The 24,356-nt window shown below is 40.7% G+C and overlaps 1 protein-coding gene and 1 pseudogene across 3 annotated transcripts in view; both read right to left on the minus strand.

Annotated features, from left to right (window-relative positions):
• Positions 1–1,043: 1,043 nt before the first annotated feature.
• LOC307226840 (small nuclear ribonucleoprotein F pseudogene) lies at positions 1,044–3,991 on the minus strand (annotated as a pseudogene). The gene has a single exon. The product of its transcript is annotated as a small nuclear ribonucleoprotein F pseudogene (transcript).
• A 144-nt stretch (positions 3,992–4,135) lies between these two features.
• SNX2 (sorting nexin 2) overlaps positions 4,136–24,356 on the minus strand; it is a 29,569-nt gene continuing 9,348 nt past the window's right edge. The window contains exons 4-15 of one of the 2 annotated variants that reach the window (XM_079995622.1): positions 24,011–24,077; positions 23,817–23,860; positions 23,582–23,723; positions 22,199–22,277; positions 18,405–18,480; positions 16,878–16,991; positions 16,527–16,620; positions 13,784–13,989; positions 11,550–11,693; positions 5,189–5,269; positions 5,012–5,083; positions 4,136–4,307 (exon numbers count right to left, since the gene is read on the minus strand). In XM_079995622.1, coding sequence (XP_079851748.1) covers positions 4,257–4,307; positions 5,012–5,083; positions 5,189–5,269; positions 11,550–11,693; positions 13,784–13,989; positions 16,527–16,620; positions 16,878–16,991; positions 18,405–18,480; positions 22,199–22,277; positions 23,582–23,723; positions 23,817–23,860; positions 24,011–24,077 — 1,170 coding nt within the window. In that variant the 3' untranslated portion in view covers positions 4,136–4,256. Of the gene's footprint in view, positions 4,308–4,660; positions 5,084–5,188; positions 5,270–11,549; positions 11,694–13,783; positions 13,990–16,526; positions 16,621–16,877; positions 16,992–18,404; positions 18,481–22,198; positions 22,278–23,581; positions 23,724–23,816; positions 23,861–24,010; positions 24,078–24,356 lie in introns of those variants that run through there. The other variant, XM_079995623.1, reaches the window with a different exon arrangement.

The raw sequence follows: 24,356 nt of genomic DNA on the forward strand, positions 1-24,356 counted from the left end.
AAGGTTACTTGTCCAAAAATGGAAAGAAGTCGTCCCAGCAAAAGAAGAATGGATACAAAAACTTATGGACTATGCAGAAATGGCAAAACTTAGCAGAAAAATAAGAAATCAAAATAAACTTTTTTTAAAAGAATGGAAATGGTTTATTGAATATTTACAAGTAAACTGTAAACAGATTGGCAGGATTATTGTAATAACCTGCAGTTTGATAAGAGTATATATTTAAAGTAGATGAATAAATGAGTAGATTAAGTTAATTTGGAATATGCAGGAAATATAAAAAATAAATCTAAGGAACCGCATAATGAGGGGGAAGGATGCCAAATTTTGAAATGTTAAAATAATTGTAAAATTATTGAAATGTATAAAACTGAAAATGGTAAGAAACCAGAAGCTTTTCTTTTAGGAATTGTAGGTGCCCAAAGTCCAAGTGTATGCAACCACTGCTACGCGGATGCTATTGTAGCCCAGATATGGAAAAAAGGCACATTCCCTACCAGAGAAGAACAGCAGATTAAACTGATGGACTATGCAGAGATGGCAAAACAAACTGATGTTTGTTTGCTTGATGAATGTTTGTAAATTTAATTATTGTTTTTTTAAAAGGAGGATGTCCTCCCCTCTAGTGTTCTGGCACTGGTGGTGGCCAGGGAGAACACCTTGAGGGAAAATGGTAAATTAGCAGGATTGCAGTTAGTGCCACCTCAGAGCTCAAAAGCACTTAGCCCACAAGGCAAACCTAAGAAAAGGGGGAGATGCACAAAGATCTGGGATAGCTCAGTCAGCAGAGCACGAGACTCTGTCAGAAATGGTACCTTTATTTTTCTTCCACAGTGGTAAGCTTTCTTCAATGACAGTATTTACTTGTGGCCATAAGAATGGTTACCTGCATACCCTCCAACATTTCTCCAATGAAAATAGGAAGGTCCTATTCTATTATTATTATTATTATTATTCCCCATCCATCTGATTGGGTTGCCTCAGCCACTCTGGGCGGCTTTCAACTCTCTCTCTCTCTCTCTCTCTTAGTTAAACATTAAAAAACTTCCCTAGACTTGGCTGCCTTAAAGGTTGGTTACTTATCTCCTTGGCTCAAGGGTCTCGTGATTCCATACCCTACAATGAGAAGAGGGATGCCCTACCATACCCTCCAATGTTTCTCTGATGAAAATAGGGACACCCTAAGGAAAAACAGGATATTATGGGATCAAATCAGAAACCGGGATAGTTTCTGTAAATCCAGGACTGCCCCTGGAAAACAGGGACACTTGGAGGGGCTGTACTTGACCAAAAAAACCGAACAAAACCTGACAACTAAATTTAAGGTTTGTTTTTTTAAAAAAATCTTTTTAAAAGTTATCCTCTCATTTCTCCATCTTCTTCTATGCCACTTATATAAAGGACATTATTGCACCTTGTCAGAACACCCAGGTGTCCATCAATATATTATGTATTTGCAAGCTGCATATTCATGTAGCCATTGACAGAGACGAGGTAGCCTTTGTATTCCATTCTCCATTTCAGCTTCACCATCACTGGCTTCCCAGTCATCCCATTTAAGAAGGGCTTTGGGTTAAGAGGCAGACTCATAGCAACCCTGGGTTCAAGCCCCACGTTGGGGAAAAGATTGCTTTACTGCAGGGTTCTGGATGAGATGACCTTTGTGGTCCCTTCGAACCCTTGCAATTCTATGAAGCCTGTCTTCAGACCAACCAGAAAGCACTTTTAGTAATTTTAGTGACCTTACCAATAAGGAGTACTGTGCTAGTGGCATTTAGTGGCTAGGGTTCATTCTTGTATAAGCCTGAAGTTACAAGTGGAACGAGCCTTCTTTATTCGTGTCGCCTATAGATGTCCCACAAGTAGTGGTTTTGAATTGTCCTCAACTCTTCTTCAGGGTGAATTTTAAGCAAAATGAAAAAGGGGGCAGCTAAAGGAGAGAAGCGGGGAGTCAGGGGAAGCTGGGAAGATAGTAAAGCCGAGCAGTTTGCAGATAAGATACAAGGTAGGTGGTGGCAGCAGCATGCCAAGTGGAATGCTAGATGTAAACACGTTTTAATTTGCACTCCTCAAGATTTTCAAACTGCTTGGCTTTTTGCAATGTGTCCTGCTTTTCTCTCTTTCCCCTCTCCACTTGGGTTAACATCCACCTTGAAGGGCAACTCTAGGTAACATACCTTTTAAACTGCAAACTAAAAATAATTGCCTTACTGTGGATTTCCACCCCCCCCATAGTCAACATTTCCACCTATAGCTATGATGTCTGCACTCACAACTTGTGTATTAATTTCTCCACCATTCATCTGCCTCATTCTACTGTACTTGGATTTGTATGGGGAAAGTTTCATTAATGGACAGACAGAGGTGCTGAAATTGACTACCACCTGATAGTACAAGTTGCTCTTGTTCATAATCATATAACCGTGATGCTGTTAAAAAGGTGTGCGTGTGTTCCTGTTACTTTTTCCCAGCTTGGACTCCAAGGAACCATAGTAGACAGTGCTTTGTTCTTGGAAACCAGATGCACGTCTTGTTATATGCCCTCAGTATGGACAGGAATGAACAGAGCTTACTATTTTGTATCCTGCAGTAGCAAAAGAAAGCCATAAAAACCCCACAAAGGCCTTCCAGAAAGCAAACATTTACAGTACAGTGGAAAATCATAAGTGGAGGGCAAAATCACAGGGGAAATTATAGTAGTAAGTACTGAGCAGTACTGGGTGGGTGGAGGTTTGGAAGTTGCTGCTCTTCAAAAAGGTTCAGCTCAAAACTAAATTAGTTCAGGAATCTGTTTCAGATGTTGTAACGCACATTCAGTGTCCAAAATCAAGTAGATGGGTATCAAATACATATATGCATATTATAGACATACCTTCATGAGGGAGGTGTGCAGGGTAGGGTGGGGAAGATTTAAAATTATCCCATTTTTAAACAAGCAGTTTAAAAGAGCTGCAGAAATTTAGCATTACCCCCCCCCCCCGATATAATGCTATGAATACTTTTGGTATTTTAATAAAATAAATGTAAATAGGATTGTTATAATTTCAGTTCCTGGTTTTGTTAATAAACTAAGCCCAATTGTATGTATTTTTTCCCCTGGTGTTGTTAGGATATAGACAATTATGATCTCTGCAGACTGGAAAGAACATACAAGGGGTTGTATGCAAAGCTGACCATACAATTAAATTAATGGGCATTACTTAAAGTTAGGTGCATGGATTCCAGTGGATCTTCTCCAACAAGAACTCAGTTGGATAAAACCCAGCATTTTTTTTCCAAAACAGGAAACAACATTTCCTGCTGAGAAACCTTAACATCCTCAAATGTTACTTTATCAGCAATTTGTTAGTGTAACTATGCTCTTAGGTTCTTTTGCAAGCCCACAATTCCTCCAGAACTGAAACTCTGTTACTAAATGTTGGTTTGCAGGTTCTATTTTAGAGTGAAACATTTGTTACATTTAAGTCAAAGTCTGTAGATTTAGTACTGTCATACCTCGGGATAAATATGCTTCAGGATAAGTATTTTCGGGTTGTGCTCCGCGGCGACCCAGAAGTAACAGAACGTGTTACTTCTGGGTTTCGCCGCTCGCGCATGTGCAGACGGTCAAAATGACGTTACGCGCATGTGTGGAAGTGGCGGGGAAAAAAAGCTTCTACTCAAGTGTAGTTGTTTAAGAAATCCATTTTTTAAAGAAGCTAGACCATGTAAAAAAGTGTTCCTTGTTAGGAAAACTAACCCAAATTCTTCTCAGCCTAAATCTGCATAGCTGCTACAATTACTGAGTGCCAAACACACTTAAACGAGCTAGGAAATGAAGAACAAAGTTAAGGATTAATGTTTCACAAGGTACATCCCTTTTATTACTGAAATCACAAAATCTTGATTATGTACAGGAATGTGTTATGTGAACATTAATAAATGCAATTTGTTTCATAAAGATCAGGTAGACAGAACATAGAGTAAAGAACAAAAATAACTTTCTGGCCTTGCATCGCACATTTTAGTGCAAGTATTAAGACACAATAGTGTTCAATTCAGCAAGTATTGCAGAATGTCATGCCACAGTCCACTTCAAAGAGGGTCAGGACATGCTGCTGTTAATAAAATGCTGTAGTATATAAAAAGCCACATGTTAAATTCAAAATATATAGTGGTTTATTTGGATAATTTTAAAGTGATTTTCACTATGGAATTTAGCTCAGTTGGGACAAACATCCAAAGAGTCTTCATATTTTGAAAGAGTCTTCTTCTTCTTAGGCAATGGCTTTGGCTTCAGGTAGGAATGCCTCCCAGTATTTTATCAGCTTGGGAAAAGAGGAGAAAGGAGTAAACATTTCAATTACTTACAAAATCACCACCAGTTGCTTTTCTGTATCTCAAATGGCAAGAAAGTCCTTCAATACTATAGTATCACTTTCGGAAGCTTAGACTCTTTTATTTTCATGCAACTATTATGTAAATGAAAGTCTGAACTAGGCTGCTCCCTTCTTCCCCTAAATAAAAATGAGTTCTTAAGGGTACAAACAAATCTGAAACCAAGTTTGCTTGTAAAATGTACACACCAGCTTTCATTTTAAGAGATACCCAATTTATGCATTACTCATATGACCCAAGCCAACTTTTTAATCCAACTGTGCTGTGCTCCACTGACATTAGGAAAGATGTCTTTCTCTCTAAAATAGAAATGCTATGACCAGCTTTATTGTTCATAGTTGCAGAATATTTGCATTATGTAAACTTATTAAAGAAACAAAAGCGCAATGTGATATTTGCCTCTACAAATAAGTTACACAGAACACACTGAATTTCTCTGCCAGCTCCCTGCTGAATTAGTAATGTTTAATCAACCAAGTAAGAAAGACTAGAAGAGACAGACTTAAAGAGAAGCTCCTGAGCAGCAGTGTGTGTGTGTGTGTGTGTGTGTGTGTGAAGTTCTTTTAATTTATTCATCCAGAGTTAGGAATGAAAACCCCACCAAATGAATTACAAACACTGATATCAAGTTTACCTGTTGTTGTGTTTGCACTAATGATTCCAAATACTTGATTATAACAGTTTTGAAGTCTCTCACGCGTTCTTTCTGTTAGCACACAAACATAATTACATATAGAACAAGTTAGCCAACATTTTTGCTCCGTCGTGATTTTCTGAACTTTTAGATTGTTTATTGATAATGTATACGTGCCTCAAATCTTCCTACTTCTTTGCGTATTGTCTTGGAGATTTGTTCAAAATCCCTTTCTCCTTGTAGAACTTTTGTTTCCCACTGAAAGAGAACAGGCACAAACAAAGCTTAAATACGAAGCATTCAAAAGCTCCCTGCTTGATAACATTGGCCCAGCCTTTTACAGCAGGGGTGGCTAACTTTCTTTTGCCCAAGGGTCAAATGCCATCAATGGGTGTGGCTAATATATGCATTATACACACACAGCAGACATGCAGGCACACAGCAGTCTCTCTCTCTCTCACACTCACAATATTTCCACCTCTCCTGGATGCATTCGGAAATGCTGCATTTTCCTTTGTGCTCAAGATCCACTGCGTTCTGTGCAAAGCAAAAGGTAGCATTTCTCCCCACCACCACTCCAATGTTGGGGTGGGCTGGGCGAAAATGCAGCCTTTTACTCTGAAAAGCAGGCAGAGGGGCTTTATTATGGCCCTGTGGTTCTTAGCACTAAGATCAGGATAAAGGATCAGAGGCTCTCTAAGGAGCAGGAGATTAACAACAACAACAACAACAACAAAATCTCTTAAGGACTGGCAGGCCACTTCTTGTGCTTTGGGCAGGTCAGATGCAGGCTGTGTGATAGCCACACATCCTTTGTAGGGGTCAGCAAACTTTTTCAGCAGGGGGCCGGTCCACTGTCCCTCAAACCTTGTGGGGGACCGGACTATCTATCTATCTATCTATCTATCTATCTATCTATCTATCTATCTATCTATCTATCTTGGGGGGGGGGGAGAACGAATTCCTATGCCCCACAAACAACCCAAAGATGCATTTTAAATAAAAGCACACTTTCTACTCATGTAAAAACATGCTGATTCCCAGACCGTCCACAGGCTGGATTTAGAAGGCGATTGGGCCGGATCTGGCCCCCGGGCCTTAGTTTGCCTACCCATGCTTTCAGTGGTTCCCTAGATGTTGTTGGACTACAACTCCCATCATCCCTGAGCTTTGGCCTTGCTAGCTAGGGGTGATGGGAGTTGTAGTCCAACAACATCTGGGGACCCACAGGTTGAGAAAGGCTGCTTTATAGGGTTTTTTAAGGATTACTGATAATTACACATGAAGCTCTTTTGTTTACCATTAAACATTTAATAAATGCCACAAGAGTCTACTGTGAGAATTGCCAACAGATATGCCCTCTAATGATAAATCCACTACAGTTCAGTAGAGTCTGTAGACTATAACAGGCAATGCATTGCTACTGCTTATTCACCATGCACCGTATTTTTCGCCCTATAGGACGCACTTTTTCCCCTCCAAAAATGAAGGGGAAATGTGTGAGTGTCCTATGGGGCGAATGCAGGCTTTCGCTGAAGCCTGGAGAGTGAGAGGTGTCGGTGCGCACCGATCCCTCTCACTCTCCAGGCTTCAGGAGAGCCCCACCAGCAGCCCCACAAACTCGGGGGACAGTGGGAGGCGCAGCGCGCCTTTCCCGCTGTCCCCTGACTTGGTTAGAAGGCTGGCGGAGGGCTTCTCCCTCCTCCAGCCCCGCAAGCTCCCAGAGCGATGCCAAAGCTGCACGCAGCTTCGGCATCGCTCTGGGTCCCGTTCTGGGGGCTGGGGGAGGGGGAAGCTTGGGCTTCCCCCGCCCCAGCCCCGCGCCTGGGGGAAAAAATAATTTCCCCCCCTTTATCCCCCCCCCAAAAAAAATCTAGGTGCGTCCTATGGGCCGGTGCGTCCTATAGGGCGAAAAAATATGGTATTCTAGCTCAAGACTAATAGTACCATTTGGTCCCAATGCTTGAAGTTCAGGATAAGCTGTAAAAATGACAATACTAATTGAAGGAGACATGTGTATGTACTGAACTGTAGTGTCTATAGGCTGGAGAAAGTTGGCCGCCTTTATAATGCTCCTCTCATAATGCTCTTGGCTATTGTTAGAAGCTTTGGGTTTTAAGAACACTTAAAATTGAACTGTAACAGGTTTTATTTTAAGACACTAACTGAAGCCCAGGAATCAGCTGTCAGATCCAATTGCTTCCCTATGAAAACAAGCCAAGAGTACACAGCAGAAGTTCAGAAATATCTATTACGGTGTGAGGAACAAAGGAAAACTCTGCCTTTCTTCAAAGGTCCCTAGAAAAGGCACCAATGAGCAGAAATAAGGTTACAGCACAAAATATGCTGAGCAGTAAATTACTAACGGAAATTAAAAGGGTTTAATTGTGAAGCAGCCAATAGTAACTTGGGCATATATAGTTAACATCAAAATGTAAGAAGATTTAACTTTCAAAACTCTTTACCCCTGTCAGATCAAAGTTACACCAAGAACAAATGTGTAGAGTCACAGAAATAGAATTAATCTGGTGGCAGACACCCTAGGCCAGGGTTTCCCAAACTTGGGTCTCCAGCCTTAGAAACCAGCTCCTGCGGGCCAAGAGATCTCCCCCACAATAAGTTGCCCCCCCCAAAGTTGATGAGCATGGCCATTCAAATGATGTTCATGCACCGCTCCATGTGATCAATTATGTGACACAGGGCTTACCTGCCCCCCCCCCTGCAATATTTTATTCAAGTTGGCACCCCTGTCTCCAGTTGCTTCTGGACTACATCCCTGACCACTGGGTCCTCCTAGCTAGGGGTGATGGGAGTTGTAGTCCAAAAGACCCAAGTTTGGAAAACCCTGCCCTGGAACCTGCAATCCTCAACCTGGAGCCTACAGCTCGTATACTCTGAGCATTGGCCATACTGGCTGAGTCTGATGTGAATTGCCATTCAGAACTGCGAAAAGGCACCAGGATAGGGGCGCTGTCCTAAGACATAGGTCTCCTACAACCTGGTGCCCTTCAGATTTTTTGAATTGCAGCTCAGACCGCACACAGCTAACTTAAGGTTTATGATGTATTAGTGGTTCCGTGAAGCTGCCTTTTAATATTAAACATCCATATTAAATACTTCATTTTTCAGTTTACACACAAATATATTTGGCAGTGGGCCACTTTGCATGTAACGGTAAGGCAAACTATGGTTTAGTGCACACCAGCAAGCGTGTGGGCTACTGGAGAAAAGACTGTGGCTGCTTTGCTTCTCCTCCTGACATTTTGCTGCTGCCAGTCTTCAAAACTTCCATTGTTCTAGGCGTATTTTGCGACAGGAAATTTCATTAGCATGAGCAGTTTCTGAGCTCTGGGTGCAGTACTGCGCCTAAGATTTCTGGTTACAACTGCAGAATAGAAGGAAAGGAGGACCTTTTCCTGCCTCCCCACTTCCAGCTCCTCTCTGAAGACTGCAGAAGAGACCTTCTTAATAATATTAGGGGGGTTGGGCAGGGGAAGGACTACTAGACCATGTGAAAAGTGAACATAATATTTTAGCTGCAGTTCATTCATTTTCAGCTCTGTATTCTTGTTACAAAAAAGCATGCCTAGACATTCTGCTGTTGCACCCATAACCTAGGTTTAAGGTGCCATTTAGCTCCTAGCTTTCATATCTCAGTTTCTAACACTGGCTGCTGCACTGCACTGCACTAACCCATGGTTCTACTTGCATGCTGTCCAAACTTGGGTTCATGGTTTAGTTCTCTAGACAGAAGCAAACTTAAAGCTGTAACCATGGTTTTCAGAGCTAAACCATAAGCCTTGGTTCAGATGGCACACTAAGCCAAACCATGGCTAAGCAAAGCAGAACAACTTGAGGAGCAAAGCAGCCATGAATTCCTCTCTGGGAGCCCACGCGTTCCCACTAAGCCATGATTCTTAGTTCATGTGCATTAAGACATGGCATTGTTTAGTGTCACATGCAGGAGAGGTCATCGTCCACCTACAAAGAGTCATTTCCAACAGAGAGAATTCCACCAGAAGAATAAAGATGGACTGAGCTATATGGATATTGCAATGAGTATGTCAAACTGGCCATAGAAAGCTTCCATCACAAAAGCCACAATGGAAGGCTTTCCAAACACATGCAGGCAACAGCAGTGTGATAGCAACTTTGTACAAGGAACTCACAACATGAATGCAACTTTTACCACCAAGACCTTTAGAAGAGAACTTAACTGCGATTAGACTTAGCATTCTGATTCTGCACACTTAGAAATAATCTATAGCATTAAAAAGGGGATTAGGCACCAATTCACAAGTCATTAGCACGTCAAGTTCACTTCAGGTTTAAGCTCCTAGTGCTCCAAGCAGCAGTCATGTACAGAATATGTTATGTAGGATTGCAAAGGCATGCAGCAAACTGCTAGTGCAAACAGCAGCCAGTCTAAGAGTGCTTAACAAGAGTTCAAAGCTGCACCATGCTCATATTTGATTTTCACCCTATGTGGCTAAAGGGTGCTTATATACCAAATCTCCTTTTATGGGAACTGAGCCTAAATCTATGTAAGGGGATTTTGTGGGCATTCGCCCTACTAAACAATCAGGAGTTTGTGCTCCCTTCCTCATCCCTAGCTTAAATAGGGCTACTGGAAGTGGCAGACTTTGGGCTCTCAAATTTCAGTGGTGCTCTGTTCAATGCTAAAATTTGTGGTCCCCCCACCCCAATACCTCTTGCACTGCATTCTAGAGCATTTTTATGGCACCCCCTGCAGCACAGCACCCAGGGCAGCCGAACCGGTCACACTCCCATAAAACCATCTCTGGGGCCAATAAGCCGTGCTTGAATCCATGTAAGGCAGAAGTCCTTTGGGTGTTTCCTAGAACCAGAAACTTTGGCTGTTCTACACTGAATTGCACTATCCTGAAAGGCGCAAGGACATAGTCTAGAAATGGTCTTTAACTCCCCTTTGTCACTGGAGGCCCCAGTAACCCCAGTGGCTTGGACTGCTTTGTGCCAGCTTCTGCTTATGTGTCAGCTACAACCATTCTTTGACCTAGATAGCTTTGCCACTGCAACTTATGCACTGCTAACCTCAAGAATGGGCTGCTGTAATGCTATTTATGTGGGGCTGACCTTAAGGCTGGCCAGAAAGCTGCAGATAGTGCAGAATATATCAGCTGCTATGATGCTAACTTGGGCACACTATTACACAAACAATGCACCACTCTTAAAAAGAGCTGCCCTGGTTACCTGACAAGGTTTAAGGTTTTAGTGAAAGCCCTAAATAACTTGAGCCCAGCTACCCACAGAAACACCAACCACACTACTCTGACCAATAAGTAGGAATGTCTGATGAGTCCCTCCTGGCAATGCCACAACCTGCAGAGATTTGTCTCATGGCGATGAGGGAAGGACCTTTTCAGTTGTGGCTCCTTTCTATGGAAATGCCTCCCTTCTGGTCTAAGGCAAGAGTACCAGTGTGTTGTTTTCATTGCTTGTAAGAGTGTTCTGATCTACTAGCTGCTGTTTTATCTTGTACTGCATATTTTAATTTAATTTTATATTTATTTTTATTTTCCTTATTGTTTATCACCTTGCTATTTCAAATGAAAGGTACTATAGAAACATGTAAATACTTTAAAATATATATTAGTATTAACATCAAACCCTGTTAAACCATTGCCCCTGATTAACCATAATTTGCAAACTTGTTTCAAACTCTCCCTTCAGTGGGAAAACCTGACAAGTGTTAACTGTGAAACTCTGTATCAACGTTAGTTGCAATTAAGATAGCAGAAAGCAGGCATGATCAAAGAGCCCATTCTCAATTATGTAGCCATAGGTAAACAATCAGGAATGCTGTAACTGTCCTTGTCTATACAGCACTACTGCATAGTCGGAAAAGCTACCATTCTGACCCACAGGACTCTCAGCTGAAAAGAATGAACTATTTTGCTGTTTCATAAATGGAAACTTGCATATTCTTATACTGTGATTAGTTGCATTTCTTATGCAACTTATGAAGCAGCCAGAACAGGAAAAAGCAGCATGGAAATAAGTTATCCTACCTCTTCGATTTCCTTAGTGAAGCATAACAGAAAAAGTGCAGAGATTATGATAACTTCAAAATGTTTTGACAGTTTTACTGAAGTTATACCATACATATATAAGAGGTATATATATATATGGAAGGAAGTGTTCCATCAGTAAGTAAAAACATTGACTATTCACCATGATTTTGCAGGATTATGTGTTTTGGAAGTACGTACTTGACTGCATTAGCAGAGAAGCAACTGACCTTTGTCTCAATATATATATATTTATTTCAAATAAATGGAAGTCTCCCACTCACTTTGTAAAACATCAGAATGAAGGCATGTTTCAGAATCCATAGAAGCCTAACTTAAGCATGAAACTATTGAACCATTTGCTGCTCTGATAATGGAACACACAAGCAATGATTAAAATTAATTAAAAAATAATGCACTTAAAGCCAATGAATGGAGGGGAAAACCGCAGCCTTACATAGGGAAAAGAACTGCATTCCAAAATTTACCTCTTTGATTTCATCTTTCGCTTGCTGCAACTTGTCAGGCTTGTTGGCGAGCTGAAGTTTAGCTTCAGCCTCTCGTTTTTTCTGTAACATGACCTGAGCATCCTGCCATTTCTGCCAGCATTTCATTCGATGATCAAACACTCCCTGTAAGCAATAGTGTTGACAATTAAAAAGTGGTGAGTCTTTACAAAATCTTAGACTTAAACAGGTAAACATCCTGTCAATATTAAACTGTGCTTTGGCCATCATCTACCTCTCATATTAAAGCCATCAATATAGCAAAAATCTCAAGAATCTCAACAGGTAAAAGTTTGATTCTGACCACACGCCACATTAGTTTTTTAAACAGTATGAGACCATTTGATAAAAATCCAGTCTAAAAAACCAGGCAGAGGCCCTTCTTGGTAGTGGCACCTGCCCAATGGAATGCCCTCCCAACAGATGTCAAGGAGATAAACAGCTATATGGCAGTCAGAATACATCTGATGACAGCCCTGTATAAGAAAGTTTTGAATGTTTGATGTTTGACTTTGCTTTTATATTTTGTTGGAAGCTGCCCAGGGTGGCTGGGGCAACACAGTCATATGGGTGGGGTACAAACAAGAAAGTTATTATTACCTTTACCTATTATTATTATAATTTGAACTTTGACCCATTTGTTTTGATGTCTACAAATGTTAAAATTTCGTTCATCTTGTATTCAAAGGACTGTGTAAAAAGCTGTGGTGCTGTTCCAATATAATGACAAATAGGGGCTTTAGGATTATAGCCTCAGAAAATGTGAATTAATCCCCTATGTCAACAGCTGGGTGTGGTGTGGCATGTAGTATCTTCTCTCTATCAGCAGAGCAGAGTGCCACTGGCAGGGTTCTACCAGAAACAGCCATGATGAAACGCCCTGAAACAGGAAGTGTGGAGATAGGATGCTGGAGGCTTCAAATCCACTGCAGCCCAAGTCCCATGGAGCCAATCATGGGGGCAACCTCAGCTACATCCATCTTGAGAAGGAAAAAAAAAAAAGAGAAATCCAACTTCTCGTCTGGCTGCTGGAACTGGCAGGGCTTCAGATGCAGTAGAGGATCTGCTGCTCTAGTTTCTTGATAGGATTGCACTTGGAAGTATTTTACAATTAATATAACAAGATGGATGTTGAGGGGAAATTGTCCCTGAAGAACCTAGAACACTGTTTCCCAAACTTGGGTCCCATCATCCCTAAGCTAGCAAGACCAGTGATCAGAAATGATTGGAACTGTAGTCCAAAAACAGCTGGAGACCCAAGTTTGGGAAACACTGGCTGAGAATGAGCACAACCTAGTCAAATCCACAGAACATTTCTAACTACGGATGGGAAACCTTTGACCTTCCAGATGTTGCTGAACCATAGTTCTCATCAATCTCAGCCAGTGTGCCCAACGATAAGGGATGATAGAGTTGCAGTCCTGCATCATCTAGAGCAGGCTTCCTCAACCTTGTCCCCTCCAGGTGTTTAGAGACTAGAATTCCCATCATCCCTGACCACTGGGTCCTGCTAGCTAGGGATCATGGGAGTTGTAGGCCAAAAACATCTGGAAGGCTGAAGTTAAGGAAGCCTGATCTAGAGGGCCACAGGTTACCCATTCCAGCTGCAGGCATTACTTTCTGTTACAACATGCCATCCTGCACATGTTTATACAGTGGTACCTCGGGTTACATATGCTTCAGGTTACAGACTCCGCTAACCCAGAAATAGTACCCCGGGTTAAGAACTTTGCTTCAGGATGAGAACAGAAATTGTATGGCAGCGGCGCAGCGGCAAGCCCCATTAGCTAAAGTGGTGCTTCAGGTTAAAAACGGACCTCCGGAACGAATTAAGTACTTTACCCGAGGTACCACTGCACAGTGGTGCCTCGCAAGATGAAAAGAATCCGTTCCGCGAGTCTCTTCGTCTAGCGGTTTTTTCGTCTTGCGAAGCAAGCCCATTAGCGGATTAGCGCTATTAGCGGCTTAGAAAAAGGGGGGGAAAAAGGGGGGGAGAAGTCGGAAAAATTCGCAAGACATTTTCGTCTTGCGAAGCAAGCCCATAGGGAAATTCGTCTTGCGAAGCGCCTCCAAAACGGAAAACCCTTTCGTCTAGCGGGTTTTTCGTCTTGCGAGGCATTCGTCTTGCGGGGCACCACTGTACTGTGCAAACACTATAACCTTCAATGTAAATATTGTCTTGCAAGGTCATTAAGTAGTTTTTAAACCGGGCTTACTTTTACTGCACCAATAAGGCGAACATAGTCACTGAGCAACTCAGAGAACACATAGAAGTCAGCAAAAGCTTGTTCTTGATGCAGCTGATCAATTTTTTCTTCAACTTCAGCAAGCTGAGACAAAGCTCTTGATAAAGCAGTGTGGTCTTCTGAGTTCCCTAGCATGGCAGCACTTTTAGCAAAGGCAGCTGTGTTGGCTGAAAGTTCTGAAACAAGAATCCGTCTAGAGTTGATGTCAGCTGTCACAATGTGAGTCACAAAATGCAAGTCCTTTAAATGCTACTTTGCATACAATGGCATTTTGGTGTACAGAGATAGAACAATTGGCTTGAGGGCGGAAGCTCAACAAAGCAAAAAAGAAAGCTTGCTTCAAAGTAATTCAGCTTAATAGAAATTAACATTCATAAACTTTGCTGTGTACTAGAAGATAGTTTTGACAAAAGAAAGGATTTCTGTCGCCAACAGTTGTTAAAGAAGTCCATTTTTTAAAAAACCTGCCTCTTTCTGCAAGTCTGTGACCTCATATAATTGGCATTGTGTAAAATGTCATAGTCTTTAAGAATAAGCATGCTTAAAATGATATCTAATACAAAAATTTAGTTAAAACTTTGCCTTAAAAAAACAGGTTAACCTATTTCTCATTGCAAGAAGAAAGTGGGGAGAGATATCTTGCTAGAAATCAAACACTTGAGAGGTGACCTATTGCGTCATTTATACTGCAGCATGTAAAGACAACTTACACCTGCCAGACACCATGCACATTTATACACAATGCAACTTGTGCTATGCAATTAAGTCTACTGACTTTAAGTTAGCACAATGCTTAACTCTGATAGAAATCTATTTAGTTGCAAACTGGTATGTTTGTGTTTTATAAACCTATAGGGTTTATATCCAACCAAGTTAAACTCAGATTTGAGCCACTGAAATGTATGGACTTTGATTCAATGCATCTACTCTGATTGTGACTAACGTATCGCCCATAAATGAGCATGCATTGTTCAGGAAATGTGAATTAGGCAATGAAAAAAGCATAAATTGACGACACAAATAAGTTATTTTGTTAGTTAAATGGACTCGTGTGTAAGCTTCCTTAAATCCCCTAAATTATGGTGTGTAAGCTTCCCTAAATTCTAGAGCGACTTTTTTTTTTTTAAAAGGTAAACTGAGCATGGTTCCACGTGTTTTATTTTGAAAGAAAACACTGTTGGGCTTATGAGACTGGGAAACATATTTGCACTGGGCCTTTATATCATTTATTTCAGATAAGAAAACGGGTGGGCTGCAGCGGGAAAAGGAGACTTGCATAAGAGGAATCCAGAAGGAAGTACCCATTACTTCCTACAGTAACTAGCTTAGAATTGTCCCTTCCCCTCTCGTCCCTATAATTCAGTTCCCTCTTGCCACATCACATCAGCCTCATATAGTTAATAGCCTTGTTTCTCCATCTACTGCTTCAACCATTACAAGAGAGTTCAGTTTCGGCACACTAGAAAAGATTGTGCCAGTTCATGGTCCTACGGTTAGTATATAAACCCTGGAACAGCTTGAGACTAGCTTACATGAGAAACCGCCTTCCCTCATATATACTGTCCTGAACTTTAAAACTTTAAACACATTTCGTCTGTCTGCGCCTCGGTTGTGGAACTATTAAGCAAGCACCGTTGGGGTTTTGTTCCAGATGCCTGCTTCAAACTCTTCAGTTTACAGAGGCCAACAGCTCAACCTTTGGTTATTCTATATGTTGAACTATATGTTTGTACTGGTTTATTAATGTGTTATGTATATTACCTAAATACTTTGCTTATTGTACAGCATAAACTGATAAATAAGTCACAAGTAAAGGAAAAAACCGCTCCTTTTTAACCAGGCTTTCGGTTGATTTGATGGACATCCTATGCCCTTTTAAAATGTGGGTTTTTTTTCAAGGTGGGGGAGGTTATTGGGTTGTTGTTTTTATTTTGATTATATATTTTGTGGTTTTATATTCTGATTTTCTTCTGTGAACTGCCCTGAGACCTCCGTGTATATGGAGCGGTCTATAAGTTCAATAAATAATAATAACAATAATACCTTGGATAACTGTACTACTAAAACACCAGTCTGAATAATATGGAGAATTATTTTAAAGAAGTATTTTGTACAGGTTCCTGCTTCAAGTGCACTAAGAAGGGTTAGGTGTTCCTAAAATCGCAGGCAGATCAGCTGTAACCAGATACTGTGCAGGTGTGCCTCATTGACTATGCATCTAGGTATACTAATCTGGTAGCAAATTTCACTGAAAAGTCTTGTGTTACTATGCAAAACATTCAGGAGTTGGACAAGATATTTACTATATCTGGGGAGGAAGAAAATAATGTATGTGTTATAATGAATTCATACTACAGTACATGCAGATACAAAACAGTTCTCTAGTCTGAAGTAAGAAAACTTGGAACATCTGATGTGATGCAAAGGCTACAATTGCCATGTTGTCCACTCCCCAATTTACATCTTTCTGCCTAAATCATTGGCTGTGGGTGTAAGCACCTGCTAAGTTCCTTCCTGTTTTAAAAATATATATGCGCTGTTAGGATTATTGCTGAAAGACCCTATTATCTTTTGTATGAGAGGTATTGTACACTTTGTGTCTCTCTGTATTTAGCTTCTGGTGCTGAAAATATTTATTGTTAATCAGGAAATGTTTGACAAGAAACTGATTCAGCAAGGGCTCACTTTGTGAAAACCTGAATAAAACAGCTACCTTTTCTATGACAGACCAAGGCTTCTACGCTACCGTGAAGTTTCCGGAGCTGCTGATCCAAATTTTCAAATTGTTGCTGTTTTTCTTCAAACCACTGGCAAGAAGTGAAATTCAGCCATTACAAATTACGTTACTATTGCAAAATACACCCCCCCAAAAAAAAAACCACAACCCCACCCCCCCAGCAGGAAACAAATTAACTGGGTCCAAACATGGTAGCCAACTGATTCAGTTGAGAACCCAAGCCAATAAGTAAATTAATATCCCATTTTCTACTCCTATGGTCTTAAAATGCAACTGTTGAGGCTCATTAATTCATCTCATTATTCAAGTCGAAAAATCAGCTCTTACTGCATCCGATTCATTCATCTTGATCGTCATTTTGTTGACAGCGTCGGCAGCCTTGTTCACCATCCTCAATATTCCTGCTCCACTCAGAGCCTGAGTGTTAACTGCTCTCGGCAGCTGGAATTGAATGACAAATAAGGGCAAACAAACCGGTTAAAAGGCTGGAGGTTTAACTGGGCACCAAAGGGACTGAAAAGGATGTAGTGTTTCTTCCCCCTCGTACATTTCAATATAGTGGAACCTAATTTCTTAAATTTACTACTTTTACATTCTCAGAGGAAAACTTAAAAAAATAGACTTTCAATTTGCTTTTCTCCTGCACCTTTACATTTAGATGGAACACAGAGACCATTTGTCAAAAGTTGTTACAATGCCGCCAAGTGCCTTAACTGGTCACCTGTATACCAACCGCAGCAGCGACTTTTAAGGCTGCTCTGCTGCTGTTTCCAAGTTATAGGTGCAGCAACAATCTGTGTCAAAATGCTTCATAGAAAACACTGCGTCTATCTTGCCATACAAATATAAAAGTTCCTCAAAGATAACGAAGTGCTATCTATACTTTCCTGAAAACACACACAAATATTAGCCATAGCATTCTTTTCACTAGCCGTTGTAGCCCAGAAGTATGGCGAAGCACTTTCAAATCCCACCCCGCAAAGGTCGCTACAGGACTACAAAGATCCTTTGCCTATAGCTGCCTTATCGAGTGAGTACCAATTAAAGGACTTATGCCTACTACTGGCAACCTTACAAAAACCTTTGCCACATATTGAGATTTAAGGGTTTAGCTATGCTCTTCTGCCAATTATCTGTTTATTGCAGATGCGGTGGTCGGTTGGTAAGTTTTGGAAAGCTACAAGTGACTGATGCACCAGGGACGCAGGAATTAACATGGTCCTACCTGTAGGAAGTGAAAGCTGCAGCTTTTTAAATAGGTCAAATTTAAACTTGTAAGCCCTAATGCATGGTTTCTCCCCCAGGATATGCTCAAACTGTAGTTTTTAAAAGTATTTGCAAAATTCTATTTTTTTACCAATATAAACAAACTGGTATGCAAAAAAAGGTTACTGAAGTATCTGGTACAGTATAACATTCTCATAGAGTTGGATGGATTTTAAGAGAGATTTCCACTTGCACATGAAAGGTGCCAGACTGACAGCACTGGTGACTGAAGTCCTCTATCCATGAACTAATTACTACATAGCAGACCGCAAAACTTTTATATGGTTGTGGTAGAAGGATCAGGTCTATTTAGCTTCCATGTCCCAAACTAGTGAGTTTTGACATAATGCCCCTATTTTACAGAGAGATCAATCAAGTTAAATCTCATAAGCCAGAGCAAATTGATGCTCTCGCTTGCCTTGCACTAGATCAAATGTCTGGTGACTTAATTTTTTTGTAGCTTGAAGTCATTCAGTTCCTGTTTTGAAATTTATGAACTGGAGGACCAGATTTCCATATATGATGAGAATGTTTCTTTTGTGCAAAGCATCATTGTAGGTTGAAAGAAAAATAGGATGATTTAAATACCTCAGAACTTTCCAAGAACTGCCTTAAATCAGGATCCTGTAACAAGGTTGGGTGTTTTACTGTTCGTTGTAGATACCTATGGTTTTAAAAATTAGATAACATTTAATGTTCCTGACAATACTGAAAAATGTTTGCCATGCACAGAAAGCATGCCGGCAGCAGTGCCATTCTTCAGCAGGCAGACAATGTGCTTTAAGTGTGCATTAAGATGGTTACCTCTAAACTTTAGAGGATAGTTCAGTTTCAATGCCCCTTCAATCCTTTGCCTCTCTGCGGAGACTACCAACTAAGGATGAGCATTTGCCTAAAATATCAAGTTTGCCAGCAAGCAATTAATAGATGCAAATAGCCTGCCTGCTTCCCACCCATCTGCCCCCCAACAAAAGGTCAGAGCACTGAACAGGAAAGAGAAGGATGATTTAAGCAATGTCATGTTCATAGTATTGTGTATCTATATGACTTGAAAACTAACACTGTAAGCCAGGTTTGCGCAACACAGAATGCACAACAGGAGCATGCAAAATAGCTTTCTTCCTCTAAGTAACATTATCTTTGAATATCAACTCTTAAGTCATCCAGTGTTCCTGGAAATGACATGTAAGGAGCTGCAACAGGAAGAATTCTGCCTTTTCAGAGTGAAAAGTGATTCAGCTAGGCACCCACAGAAGTCAGTTTCAGAAGCTTCAGAAGACCCTCGCCATGCCATTCTTCATAAAGCACACCTTAGCTGTTAGGGTAGATTATTCTTGGTGCATGTATTTGCCATTCTTCTGGTTCATTTGTAGGAATATGAAGCAGCAATGTAAAATGCTTTTATAAATAAGTAAGAGTGGGTAGTCAGAAAAAAGGCTTTCTTAGGAAAGAGCATCTATATTTTTTGGTGAAAAATATAGAACCCCAGTCTCTGAAATCAGAGGATACCCCAAAAGTGAGGGCATTACTTCCGACCCCATTTCATTTAACCAACACAAGGCAGCTAATTGCAAAGGCAAACACCAAAATGGGCTGTAGACTTTCAGTGAGTTCTATGAGAGGGTGTTCCGTTCACCAGCACTAACCTGATTTGTACATTGTACTGCTCAGGACTCTCAAGAGCTCAGGGGGCAATTTAGTTTGGTTTGGGGCAGGCTTCCTCAACCCCGGCCCTCCAGATGTGTTTGGCCTACAACTCCCATGAGCCCTAGCTAGCAGGACCAGTGGTCAGGGATGGTGGGAATTGTTGTCTCAAAACATCTGGAGGGCCGAGGTTGAGGAAGCCTGGTTTGGGGGAATGAAGGGTCACACATTCTTGCCAATTGAATTAAAACTCTTCTCACTAGCACAAACCAAAGCCACCTTTTCTGTTCGCATGAAAGCCAAGGACAGTCAGTCTAGTCTGTTCTGTCCAGGAAGCCTATACTGTCTCCTGCTACACTTAAGCCCTCCTCCTCAACATCCTCAACAAGAAGCAAGATGCAGGAGTTTGGCTCCCCATCTCCCTTAGTGAATCTATGCTTGTCCCATCCACTAAATTGTATTTTCATTTCCAAGAACGCATTAACCAATCTTTGGCTGCTGCTCGTGGCTAGCAAGGAGAGAGCTTAAATGTCAAGCCTGGGCACAGCCACCATGCCACACCAAACCTTGACTTAGCATGGGACAAAATGTGGGGTCCTCTCCAGAAGCCCACACATTGGCTTACTGTGTCATGCAAACCAGGCTATTACATCCTTTTTATGATAGGGCAGGCACAGCTGCATATTATTTATACACAAGAGTCTTTGCCATTGGTGCTTTGATATCTAGTAGCCTGTTTGGCTCTAATAGCTTCCACAGCAGCTCTGCATACTTTTCCTACTAAGGTGATCAACATTCTGAACAGGGCACAGGGGAATTTTATATCATTAAAACAGGGAAATGCAACATTTGTTCAATCCCGCCCCATGGACAAGTTGTATTTCACCATCCTTCTAAATGACTGTTTAGGACATAAAAGATGCTTCCTGCGGCAGAACAGTCTAGTCAAGTAGATTTCTATGATTACAGAATTGTAGGAGTGGAAGGTACTGAAAATTATTCAGATTACCATCCCAACTATGAGTTGATTCCTCAATGGCAACTAAATCAGGGGACCATAAAATATAACATATGAAAAAAAAATCAATTTCTGCCATCAAAACATGGGTCTTATTTTTATATGTAAGCCACCTTGAGTCCTCTAAGGGGAAAGGGTAGGATATAAATAAACATATAAATAATGATACATACATGACATGACATGACATGGTTAATTTACATACTCTAGCTTAGAAGTGCAGTTTGCTTGTGAGAATGGTGAGGACAGTGATATTAAAAACCCATTTACGGAAAGCAAAAAGGGCAAATTTTGATCAATGGATAAACATTGCAGCTCCTCACATAGCAGAAAACAAATGCAGGAAGATGCCAGCCATTGTGTTACAGGTATATTAACTGCAAAATGACATAGTTACGGCAAGTGTCCAAAAAGGAGCCCTACAAAGATAGCCTGGTTTTCCAAATAGTAGGAAAATTGCACCTTGGGTTGTTGTTTTTTTTTGGGGGGGGGGGAAGGACAGGGATGGAGGTACAGTGCCTCTGAACATTAATAGCTTTCGTCCACAACAGGACGTGGGTGGCGCTGTTAAACCACAGAGCCTAGGACTTGCCGATCAGAAGGTCAGCGGTTCAAATCCCATTGCTCACTCCCTGCTCCTGCCAACCTAGCAGTTCAAAAGCATGTCAAAGTACAAGTAGATAAATAGGGAAGCGGGAAGGTAAACGGTGTTTCTGTGCGCTGCTCTGGTTCGCCAATAGCGGCTTAGTCATGCTGGCCACATGTCCCGGAGGCTGTATGCCGGCTCCCTCGGCCAATAAAGCGAGATGAGCGCCGCAACCCCAGAGTCGGTCACAACTGGACCTAATGGTCAGGGGTCCCTTTACCTTTACAACAGGACCAGGTATGTGAGAATTCTTCAGATACAGAAGAGTGCCAACCCACTTCTTCCTTTGCAGGAAAACGCCAAACTTTATGATCTTATGGACTCCAAAATTCCATAAGATGCATCATCACAGTAACATTAAACAATAACTTTTAATGAGAATCCCAATAGAATTGCCTGTTATGGAGGATTAGACCTGAAACAATTGAAAAGCTGAATGGACACGTCTTCCTTAGGAGTAAAACAGTTACATTGGTGAAATCCCCATACATAAAAAGGACAGTCCCAGAATGCCAGATAAGCCTTGGAAGGCAAGAAGCCACCATTAAACAATTGATACACAAGAAAATGTTTACACATTGCAATTTTTCATTCACTGCAGTGAAAAAATGGTCTACTAGCATGAGGGAATGATGTACCAAGCTTTTTAAAAAGTTATTGCATGTACCCATGGCCTACACTTGGAGCACTCCTGTGAAAAGTAGTTAGCATACTTGAAGTCTATCCAATAAAATCTAAATTGAGATTTCTCTGGCTACAGTGTCTATCACCTGAAGAGTATTACATTTCTAAATGTTCACAGCAGCATTTGGAAGCTTTAATTTCAGCATGTGTCTCTTCAAATTTACATATACCCACCCATAGATTCCCACTTAATTTTGCCCCTATTTGTTACATAAACAGCACAGTTTCATAAACTGTTGTATGAAAAATACACTTTTGTAGCTTCTGTTACACCTAATGCATTTTGTACAATTGGGTCTATGGAGACTTGAAACACCTAAGCGATAGGCAACACAGGATGAGGATCCCACTTTAGTAAGTATTTGTTTATTAGCTGAAAGTATAAATTACCTTTCTAGTGCCGCTCTTCTTTTTTCTACGAATTCTGTAGATGACGAATCTTCCTTGCCTACTTTTACCTTAGTCATGCCTTTGAAGAAAGACAAAAGATTTTACACTTTGATGTAGCTCATTAACTGAACTTTATGACTTATTTCTCAGTCACAAAAGGTAAATGAAACCATTAAAAGTTACCCCCAAAAAATACATTTTAAAAGCTGCTGTGAGTTTGCCATCACATCAGTAAAAACCAGTCCATGGTTTACCATTTATCTATCTCATGTTAAAACCTTCACAGTTTTGCCCAAGTCCATTCCACTGACAGACAGCAGCTATTGGATGTCACCGTGCATTAGCAAATATATGCAGTTTTACATTTCCTAAATGGCATATAGACTTCACTGGGGCAGTTCTTCCTCAGATCACCTTCCAGATTAATCTTTATTGCATTAAAAAAAATTGAGGGGATTATGACTGAGGTTATAAGATGTAGTGAATATTTTTGAGTGCCAGCCTTTCCTTTCCTCTCGGATACCATAAGCAGCTAAGAGGCTCAAACAAACCAATCTATTCTCCCTCCATTGCTTTTCTTTTCCAACTGACACCAGTAACTCTTGGTGAAGAATGAACATGCTCAGTCGTTGGGCTGTGTTGGGAAGGGTTAATGCTTTCAAATTTCTTATTACTTTATTATTTATTAAATTTGTATACCACCCCCTTCACCCAAAGATCACAGGGTGGTTCACAACAGAAACATACAAAAAAGAGAGAATATAATATACTAAATAAATAAATAATACACCAGAATTAGATTCCTACATAAAGAAAAGACTACGCTGATGACAAGAGGTGCTTAAGAAGACCTCTTAGGGACTGGAAGGACATCTTAAAGAAATTTAGAAATGTAGCCAACAGGATGCACACCAATTTATGCCGGATACAAACACAATCTTGAGATTCCACTGAGTACTCCTAGTACCTCTCTCTTGTTTCCTAGTGGCCTTGTTCAGAGCTCAGTAGCGCAAAAGATTCTTAATCTCAGGGTCACGGGTTCAAGCCTGAGATTGGGCAAAAGATTCCTGCATTGCAGGGGTTTGGACTCGATGATCCTTGTGGTCCTTTTCAATTCTACGATTCTATTTGCAAACGACTGCTGTTGACTCAGAAGCACTAAGTCCACTATTAGATGGAACAATGCCCTTGATTTATTTTATTCATCAAGTTTAAATGGCAGGGGCTGTTTGTAGAACACAAAAAAAATGGGTAGGTTTTCTGCAAGCTCAAAATCTAATTCAACTATCAGACACAAGATCGGTATATACCACCCCCCCACTCATTCAAGTATAAGCAACACATTCCCTGTGCCGCCCGCAAAATAACCACCCCTGTACTTACCTACAATACTTTTTTCTGGAGCTGGAGGCACAATATACCCAACATGAAGATATTTGGATGTTAATTTGGCATGTAAGCCAAGAAAGTCACTGAATCTCCTTTTAACAGCGAATTCGTTTTTGTGAAACATGGACAGAGAGGTCTAAAAACACAGAAGAGGTAATTTTAAAACATTCAGCATTTATGTATTCCATGACAGCCAAAATTCTGTACTGTTGCCTTTACAACAGGTTACCTTTGTTGTTACTCTGTATGCCATATATGCATTCATACCATCGCCTGTAAAACAAACACACAAATCAGCCCTTCAGTATCTCTTTCAGCATTTCACTCTTTATGCGATGAACATTTATTCTAAGATGGGCTATATAAAAAGAGGACCCAGAAAAAGTTGTTTTGGTTTTTCTGCAATGTACTGTTTTCACTCACCAACTTTCTCTGGATCTGACACATTGATTTCAATATCAAACAAGTCGCCATTAGCTTCTTCTTCAATCTAGAAAGAAAGAAAAACACGGTATTGTTTAAACTACTCTCTAGTCACAAACTCTGGAAGCCTAAATGCTAATTTTTGAATTTATGGTTGAGCCAATAACCCAATGCTAGCTAGTTACTGTAGCCATAGCTAGTTAGTATGCCGTAAGAAAGTTATTAGAACAGTCAATACTATAGAACAAAATTAAGCGTATTGCCACATATTCCAACAAAAAAAGAAGGAAAAAAGAAGAAATCAGCAGATTTGGAAGATTCATCTGAACAGTTATAATTGCTCAAC

The sequence above is a fragment of the Podarcis cretensis genome (genome assembly GCF_951804945.1).
Source record: "Podarcis cretensis genome assembly, chromosome: 11".
NCBI lineage: Eukaryota > Metazoa > Chordata > Lepidosauria > Squamata > Lacertidae > Podarcis > Podarcis cretensis.